The following is a 9,484-nucleotide window of genomic DNA, read 5'->3' on the forward strand; positions in this document are numbered from 1 at the left end:
TTGCTTCAGCCTCCCACGTAGGTGGGACTACAGGCGCCTGCCACAGTGCGTGACTAATTTTAGAGACGAGGTCTCGCTCTGGCTCAGGCTGGTCTCAAACCCCTAAGCTCAGGCAATCCACCCACCTTGGCCTCCCAGAGTGCTAGGTTTACAGGTGTGAGCCACTGGGCCCAGCCTGTGTTCAATTCTTGGTTTCAGGCTACCCTGGGTCTCCTCAGGACTGTCCTAATCTCTCAGGCATGGGGAATCAGGAAAGAGAGGGGAAGTGAGGCCATTACGGGTGTCCCAGGCCTCACCTACCTTCTGCTACCCCCAGAACACACATTACTACGACAAGCGTTGGTCCTGTGAACTCTTCCTTCTGGTATCCATCAGCACCTCGGTGATTCTCATGCAGCACCTGCTGCCTGCCAACTACTGCGACCTCCTTCACAAGGCTGCCGCCCACCTGGGCTGCTGGCAGAAGGTGGACCCAGCGCTGTGCTCCAATGTGCTCCAGCACCCGTGAGTCACCCTACCCTGCTTTACCCAACCCCAACCCTCCTGGTCAGTGTCTGGAGTCACTTGGCTAGTTGCTCATTAACTTACTCATTCAGTCAGCAAATAGTTATTGGGTGTGTCTTGTTTATTAGACTCTGTGTCGAGAGTGGTGTACAGTGGGACCCAAGACAGACATAGCCCCTTCTTGGGTAACTTGCAATGTACTGGAGATTGGAGGGGAACAGGTGGTAAATTCACAGACTCACTGACTTTCCCATTCACTGACTCATTTATTTACTCGCTCATTGACTGCCTTGCTCATGCTTCACTCCTCTCTCTCCTGCTCACTCATCTACTCAATGATTAGGTCACCTATTCTTTCAGCGACATTTACTTCTACCTAATTCATGCCAGGCTTGGCGCTGTGTGTCAGGCAGAGGAGCTTGGATTTTAACCTACAGGCCAAGGGAAGATATAGAGGATTTTGAACAGTGAGACCTCTTCCAAGATGTGCTCTGGTGACAAGATATGGTGCTGTATTAGCTGATGATGAATCCTGGCAAGGGAAGAAAGGCCACTGGAAAGAATGGGAGGCATCCATGTATACAAACAGGATGAGTTGGGTGAAAGAGGCCTACCTGCCCAGAGCAGAGGCAGAAGTCACCCTGCCTAGGAGCCCTTTTTCAAAGTACATTTTGCTCCAGGTGTTGCTAATTTCTTGCCTGTATTCCCCCCATTAGACTGCAAGTTCCTTGAGGCCAGGACCACTTCTGAAGCACGTCTGAGACTTGCCCCAAGACAAGGGTTGGCCGAGAGGAGGCCCCTAGGAGAGGTTTGTGGAGGTAGGCCCACCCAGGAGCAGAGAAGCAAAGGGAGGCCACAGGAGCCAACCTTCCTGGTGTTGACCTTTCATGCAGTCAGGGTCCCTTTCAGGTTCTGTCTAGGTCCAGAAACAGGATTGCTAAATGGTCCAGAAGACCTCAAGCTTTAAGGGGAGGGAGTATTTGAAAGAAAGAACACGGCTGAAAATGAGGATAAGCCTGTATGTGGTTCACCATGGTCCTGCCGTGGCTTCCTAACTGATGGACTGAGTCCTGCCAGCCTTCTCTGCCTCATCTTTCACCACGCCCAACTCTTTCTCACTCTGCTCTCAGCAAACAAAACCTCTTTGGGTCCTCATGAACTTGATGTGTTTCCACATCCAGGCTCATGCACATAATATATCTCTTGCTTGTAATGGTCTTTCCATTCTTCTTTTCCTGGTTAACTCCTGTTCATTCTTTAGCACTTTGCTTCCTCCAGGAATGCTCTCCTGACCACTCAGAATGGGTTTGATCCCCTTGCCCTCCCATCAGTGTCCCATGTCATGATCATTGACCTTAATGCTTTTACCATGTTTGTTTGGTTACCTCCTTGCCATTCCAAGACTAAAAATTCTTGGAGGTCAAGGCCCTGGCCTGTCTAGCATTTAGCTATCTCCTCATTCATGGCAGAGTACCTGGCTTATAATAGATACATTGCAAATTTTTGTGTTTTGTGTATAAAGTCGTTTTGTTTTTGTTTGTTTGTTTGTTTTTGAGACAGAGTATCACTTTATTGCCCTCGGTACAGTGCTGTGGCATCACAGCTCACAGCAACCTCCAATTCTTGGGCTTAGGCGATTCTCTTGCCTCAGCCTCCCAAATAGCTGAGACTACAGGTGCCCACCACAAAGCCTGGCTTTTTTGTTGTTATTTTGCAGTTTGACCGGGGCCGGGTTTGAACCCGCCACGTTTGGTATATGGGGCCAGTGCCCTACTCACTGAGCCACAGGCATCTCCCTAAAGTCGTATTTTTTTTTTTTTTTTGTAGAGACAGAGTCTCACTGTACCACCCTCGGGTAGAGTGCCGTGGCGTCACACGGCTCACAGCAACCTCTTAACTCTTGGGCTTACGCGATTCTCTTGCCTCAGCCTCCCGAGCAGCTGGGACTACAGGCGCCCGCCACAACGCCCGGCTATTTTTTGGTTGCCGTTTGGCCGGGGCTGGGTTTGAACCCGCCACCCTCGGCATATGGGGCTGGCGCCCTACTCACTGAGCCACAGGCGCCGCCCATAAAGTCGTATTTTTAAGGTAAAATTTATATGCAGTAAAATGTACAAATCTTAAAGTACATAATTCTCTGAGTTTTTTTTTTTTTTTTTTTGAGACAGAGTCTCAAGCTGTCACCCTGGGTAGAGTGCTGTGAAGTCACAGCTCACAGCAACCTCAAACTCATGGGCTTAAGCAATTCTCTTGCCACAGCCACCCGAGTAGCTGGGACTACAGGCGCCCGCCACAACGCCCGGCTATTTTTTGGTTGCAGTTGTCATTGTTATTCAGCAGGCCTGGGCCAGGCTCGAACCCTCCAGCCTCTGTGTGTGTGCCCTACTTACTGAGCTATGAACACCGAGCTTCTTTGACTTTTGATAAGGGCATATACACCCATGTAACCCACCCTTATCAAGACACAGAACATTTCCAGCCCCTCAGAAAACTTCCCTATTGCCCTTCCCACGATCTTTTCCTCCCACGACAACTTTTTGCTTTCTTTCACCATCCTTAGTTTTGCCATTCTAGAACTTGATATAAACGAAATCATACAGTAGATACTCTTGTGTCCAGCTTCTTTCATTCACCATATTGGGTGTGAGGTTCATCCATGCTGTATAAATAAAGGGTGGCCATAAATTTTGTGTGCAATTTAAAATAGTGTACAATTTATTGGTAACCAACTTTATGGCCACCCTGTATAATAACTATTTTTTTTCTTTTGAGACAGAGTCTCACTTGGTCCCCCTTGGTAGAGTGCCATGGCATCTTATCTCACGGCAACCTCAAATTCTTGGGGTGAAATGTTCCTCTTGCCTCTATCTCCCAAGTAGCTGGGACTATAGGCACCTGCCACAACACCTGGCTACTTTTTTAGAGACGGGGTCTCACTCTGGCTCAGGCTGGTCTCGAACCTGTGAGCTCCAGCAGTCCACCCACCTCAGCCTCCCAAGTGTTGGGATTACAGGCATGAGCCACCATGCCCAGCTGTAATAACTATTTTTTTTTTTTTTGAGACAGAGTCTCATTTTGTCGCCCTGGGTAGAGTGCCATGGCATCACAGCTCACAGCAACCTCCAGCTCTTGGGCTTAAATGATTCTCTTGCCTCAGCCTCCCAAGTAGCTGGGACCACAGGTGCCCGCCTCAATGCCTGGCTATTTCTTTGTTGCAGTTTGGCCATGGCCAGGTTCAAACCCACCACCCTCAGTATATGGGGCTGGCGCCCTACTCACTGAGCCACAGGCATCACCATATAATAACTATTTTTTAAATGAATAAATCAGTGAGGCAAGATCCCCTGACCCATGATCTTTGGGGTTCCTAGTAGATATCACAAGACATTGGGAGAAAGCTCACTCTGTTTCTGCCATCTCATTCACATGCTCATTGGGGCCTCCCTATGCCAGATCTTATGGCAGGCTCTGAGAACACAGGGATGAATTAGACACTCTCCCTCTCAAGAGCTGCCAGCCTAGTGAGGGACACAGATGGGGAAATAAGTAAATGACAAACATTAGGGAATATTGGACCAGTAGCAAGAGATTCAGAGAACAATGAAATAAAGCTGAACTCTGGGGAGTTTGGGAAAGGCTTTCTGGAGGAGCCTGGGTTTTAAAAGATGATGAAGAGCTTACCAGAAGAATAAGGCATCAAGAAGGGTAATCCATTTGGCTTATGGAGATAATGTGAAGCAGTATGATGTGCTGGACTAACTGAACTGTGTGGCTTGAGCATGATCTATGTGATGGGAATGGTGGAAGTCACACAGGACCTCAGAGGCCATGGCCAAATCCTTGGGGCCTTGATCCAAGGGCACTGGGAAGCCTTCAGAGAGTTTTAAGCAGAGAATAATCAGGCTCAGCTTGGTATTTTTTACAAAGACCACTCAGGCAGCTGCATGATGGACCAGTTGGAGACTAAAGGTGAGACCAGATGAATCACATGGATCCAGAGAGGAAAAAGAATTTTCTTTTTTTTTTTTTTTTTAATTTTATTATTTTATCTTATTTTTATTTTTTTTGCAGTGTTTGGCCGGGGCTGGGCTTGAACCCACCACCTCCAGCATATGGGGCCGGCACCCTACTCCTTTGAACCACAGGCGCCTCCCGAAAAAGAATTTTCTTGACAATCCTCAGTCAGTAATGTCAGCTCTAGACCTTCTGACTCCCAGTGTAGTGAATTTTTCATGGTTCTTGCCCCATTTTACAGAGGAGGCAACCGAGACCCAGAAAAGGAGTCACTGTGCTAAGTGATAGACATGGGAGTAGAGCCCTGATGATCACACTCTGCCCAATCTTCTGGTACCCCCACTCATGGGTGAGCTGGGGATAAGGGGCACTGTTGGGCTGTGCCTCCAGGTGGACTGAAGAATGCATGTGGCCGCAGGGCGTGCTGGTGAAGCACAGCAAGAACGTCTACAAAGCAGTGGGCCACTACAATGTGGCTATCCCCTCTGACGTCTCCCACTTCCGGTTCCACGTGAGTCTCTTCCCCTGGGCAGGAGGGGTGGGGAGGAAAGGTGATGGTCATAGCAAAAGATAGGTATTTTCAATGTTTCCCAGATGCAAAGAAGACATGCCCACAGGCAGCAAAAGGATAGCCATACAAATTGTCACTTAATAACAACAGCTTACTTGATAACAGATCTTTCAAAACATTGGATGGAGGGAAAGATGATACAATAAAAGAAGGGGTTCTCAGTGGTGAAAATAATTATCTTCATCCTCATTTTGTGCTAAGCCCTTCCCTAGAACCTTGAGAGAGATGTCAGGGCTATCCCTGTTCTCAGATACTGAAATTGGCATGGAGAGTTTAACTTGTTCAAGGATGCTTTACTGAAACCCTTAGGAATTAGTGGTAATGACTCATGACTCAGATATGGAAAGGACTACTCAAAATCATCTAGGCTAGTGGTCTCCATTTAATTTATTCTACTGCCAAAATCCTTTTTTCCAACACAGAGACCGGAGTCCAATATATAGGCCTGCATGGCACTGTTCTATTTTAATGAACCCTCTTGACTTCCTGCTCACCCTTGCAGTAGCTCCTAAAGTCCATCTCCCTTTTCTTTTTTTTTTCCTGTCAAGGCAGAGTTTCACTTTGTCACCTTCCGTAGTGTGCTGTGGTGTCAAGCTCACAGCAACCTCAAACTCTTTGTTTTGTTTTTTTTTGCAGTTTTTGGCCGGGGCTGGGTTTGAACCGGCTACCTCTGGCATATGGGGCCGGCACCCTACTTCTTTGAGCCACAGTCACCACCCTCAAACTCTTTAGTTCAAGTAATTCTCTCGGGCGGCGCCTGTGGCTCAAGGAGTAGGGCACCGGTCCCATATGCCGGAGGTGGTGGGTTCAAACCCAGCCCTGGCCAAAAAAAAAAAAAAAAACAATAGGGTGGCGCCTGTGGCTCAAGGACTAGGGCGCCAGTCCCATATGCCGGAGGTGGCGGGTTCAAACCCAGCCCCGGCCAAAAACCAAAAAAAAAAAAAAAAAAAAAAAGTAATTCTCTGGTCTCGGTCTCCCAAGTTGCTGAGACTACAGGCGCCTGCCACAACGCCTGGCTGTTTTTTGGTTGCAGTTGTCATTGTCGTTGCCAGGCTCAAACCTGCCAGCCTCAGTGTGTGTGGCTGGCACCTTACTCACTGAGCTACGGGGCACCGAGCCACAGTCTTGAACTCTTCAGCTCAAGCAATCCATGTGCCTTGGCCTCCCATAGTGCTAGGATTATAGGCGTGAGCCACTGCACCAGCCCACCCCTTTTTTCTTCATTTTTAATTAATTTTTTTTTTTTTAGACAGTGTCACTTGTTCATCCTTAGTAGAATACTGTGCATCTTAGCTTACAACAACCTCAAACTCTTTGGTTTAAGTGATCCTCTTGTCTCAGCCTCCCAAGTTGGGACTACAGGTGCTCACCACAAACCCGGCTATTTTTTAGAGATAAGGTCTTGCTCTTGGTCAGGCTGGTCTCAAACTTGTGACCTTAGGCAATCCATCCACCTCCGCCTCCCAAGTTCTGAGATTACAGGTGTGAGCAACCACACTCAGCCTCATTTTTAATTTTTTTGAGATGCGGGTCTTGCTATATTGCCCAGTCTGGCCTCAAACTCCTGAGCTCAAGTGATCCTTCCACTTCAGCCTTCACAATAGCTAGGATCACAGGTATGTGCCACCAGGCCCAGCCCCAAAGGACCCCTTAAAACCTGGGACTCTAACAAACACTGATCTGGGCTGGCCTGTTATCTTCATTTCACAGTTGAGAAATCTGAGGCTGGGTGGCGCCTGTAGCTCAAAGGAATAGGGTGCCAACTCATATGCCAGAGGTGGCAGGTTCAAACCCAGCCCTGGCCAAAAACTGCAAAAAAAAAAAAGAGAGAGAGAGAGAGAGAAATCTGAGGCCTAGAGAGGGACTTGTCCAAAGTCTTGCAGCCTGAGCAGCGCCTGTGGCTCAAAGGAGTAGGATGCCGGCCCCATATAGGCATCCCAGAAGTGGCGGGTTCAAACCTGGCCCTGGCCAAAAAACTGCAAAAAAAAAAAAAAAAATTCTAAGTCTTGCAGCCTGTCAGATGCAGAGCTGAGCCTGATGTCTCTTGTCTCCCATCTCCTGCCACTTCTCTTTCCATCCTATAAGCAGCTCTTGAGGTTTAGGTACCTTGGCCCCTGCAGAATCAAGACCCATAGACATTGAGCACTCTTTTGAACTGATTAGAAAACTTTTCTTGGGTGGCGCCTGTGGCTCAAGGAGTGGGGCGCCAGCCCCATATACCCAGGGTGGTCGATTCGAACCTGGCCCCAGCCAAACTGCAACAACAATAAAAAAATAAACATTTAAAAAAAAAAAACTTTTCTTACATTCCTGTATCTACTTTGCCCTGAAACCCCATATAAGAATGAGGTGTTGGGCCAGGCACGGTGGCTCACACTTGTAATCCTAGCACTCTGGATGGCTGAGGCGGGTGGGTTGCCTGAGTTCACAGGTTCGAGACCTGAGCTAGAGTGGGACCCCGTCTCTAAAAATAGCTGGGTGTGGCTTGGCACCCATTGCTCTGTGGTTAGGGCACCAGCCATGTACACGGGGCTGGCGGGTTCAAACCCAGCCTGGGCCTGCTAAACATCAATGACAACTACAACAAAAAAATAGCTGGGCATTGTGGCGAGCACCTATAGTCCCAGCTACTTGGGACTGAGGCAAGAAAATCATTTGACTCCAAGAGTGTGAGGTTTCTGTGAGCTATGACACTACGGCATTCTACCCAGGGTAATAAAGTGAGACCCTGTCTCAAAAAAAAAGGTGTTTTGAGACCCTGTCTCAAAAAAAAAGGAGTGAGGTGTTGCCATATTCCGGAAAGCTTCCAGCCTATCTAGGATGTTGCTGTACATGAACTATTAGGTAACTCAAGCCGTAGAGTTTATAATAACCTTCCATGCCTATATCATAAGATTCTGCTTTGTTCAATACCCAGGAGGATGACATATAAAAAGGTGTTGATTTTAGACCAGAAATAGTTTGAGAGAGCAAGTATGACCTCTCAAGAAAGGGCTCCTGGAGGAGGTAGAAGTTGAACAGGATCTTAAACGACTTATGTGGGAAGCAGCAGTCGTCCAGGAGGAATACCACAAGCAAAGGCAGCTGCAGTGGCAGAGTCCATGCCAAACCCTACAAAGTCTGCCTCCTCACCCAACTCTGCATGGGGTCCCAAGAGCTTGCCCCTATGCAGAACCCCATTCCAAGAGCTTGCCCCTACCCAGAACCCCATTCCAAGAGGCCGGTTTCAGCAGCATACCTTCCAGCCTTTGCCTACCCTTTTCTGGGCAGTTCTTTTTCAGCAAACCCCTGCGGATCCTCAACATCCTTCTGCTGTTGGAGGGTGCTGTCATTGTCTACCAGCTGTATTCCTTAATGTCCTCTGAAAAGTGGCACCAAACCATCTCACTGGCCCTCATCCTCTTCAGCAACTACTATGCCTTCTTCAAACTGCTTCGGGACCGCCTGGTACTGGGCAAGGCCTATTCGTACTCAGCCAGCCCTCAGAGAGACCTGGACCACCGGTTCTCCTGAGCCCCAGGATGACCTCAGGGACAGCATCCAAGCTTTGGCAAGGGGCTATTGGGAAGGGGTGGGAGGGACAAAGAAAAAAAAAAAGACAAAAAAATTCACCAGAGCTTTGTATTTTTGTTACGTATTGTTTCTTTGATAATTGATGTGATAATGAGGAAAAACGTCCTATTTTTATACTCCCAACAAGCTTGTGTCCTGTGGTTCTTTCCCTTCTCACCTGTGAGGCAGATTGCAGAGGTGTGGGAATCTGGGCTAGGAAGCCCCACACACAACTTCTGAAGCCTCTGGGCTCCACCTCCAATAGGAAGGAGGCGGGGAGGCACCAGAGGCTATGGTAGCAGTGACAGCTGCTGCTAACTGAATGGCCCTCATATACCAGATGCTCTTTGTGTGTTTCAGGCCTTGCCATAGTCTAACCTTTATGGCAACCCTAGGAGTTGAGTGCTATTACTCCCATAGACAAAGAACTGGAGCCCACAGAGTTATAGTGATCTGCCTGTGTGGTAGAACTGAGCATAAATTTGCTTCTGGACTGGGTGCCCTGGCTAGCACTTTGAGAGCCTGAGGCAGGAGGATCCCTTGAGGCCTGGAGTTCAAGATCAGCCTGGGCAACATAGAAAGACTGCATCTCTGTGAAGAATAGAAAATTCAGCCAGGTTTGATGGTGTGCGCCTGTAGTCCCAGCTACTTTGGAGGCTGAGGCAAGAGAATCGCTTGAGCCCAGGAGTTGAGGTTGCTGTGAGCTGTTATGACACTACTGCATTCTATCTCCGGCAACAGAGTGAGACCATGTGCCCCCCACCCCCCAAAAACAAACAAACCTGGTAGGGATTGGACAACTGAAAGATGATACTACTACCCTAGCAGAATGATTCTCTCTCA

The 9,484-nt window shown here is 48.3% G+C and overlaps 1 protein-coding gene across 7 annotated transcripts in view; it reads left to right on the forward strand.

Moving 5' to 3' along the window:
* TMEM39B (transmembrane protein 39B) overlaps positions 1-8,785 on the forward strand; it is a 32,396-nt gene extending 23,611 nt beyond the window's left edge. For 6 of the 7 annotated variants that reach the window (XM_053575581.1, XM_053575575.1, XM_053575580.1 and 3 more), the window contains 3 exons: positions 317-504; positions 4,909-5,029; positions 8,360-8,785. In XM_053575581.1, coding sequence (XP_053431556.1) covers positions 317-504; positions 4,909-5,029; positions 8,360-8,602 — 552 coding nt within the window. In that variant the 3' untranslated portion in view covers positions 8,603-8,785. The remainder of the gene's footprint in view (positions 1-316; positions 505-4,908; positions 5,030-8,359) is intronic. The other variant, XM_053575576.1, reaches the window with a different exon arrangement.
* Positions 8,786-9,484: the final 699 nt, after the last annotated feature.

The sequence above is a fragment of the Nycticebus coucang genome, chromosome 22 (assembly GCF_027406575.1).
Source record: "Nycticebus coucang isolate mNycCou1 chromosome 22, mNycCou1.pri, whole genome shotgun sequence".
Classification (NCBI taxonomy): Eukaryota; Metazoa; Chordata; class Mammalia; order Primates; family Lorisidae; genus Nycticebus; species Nycticebus coucang.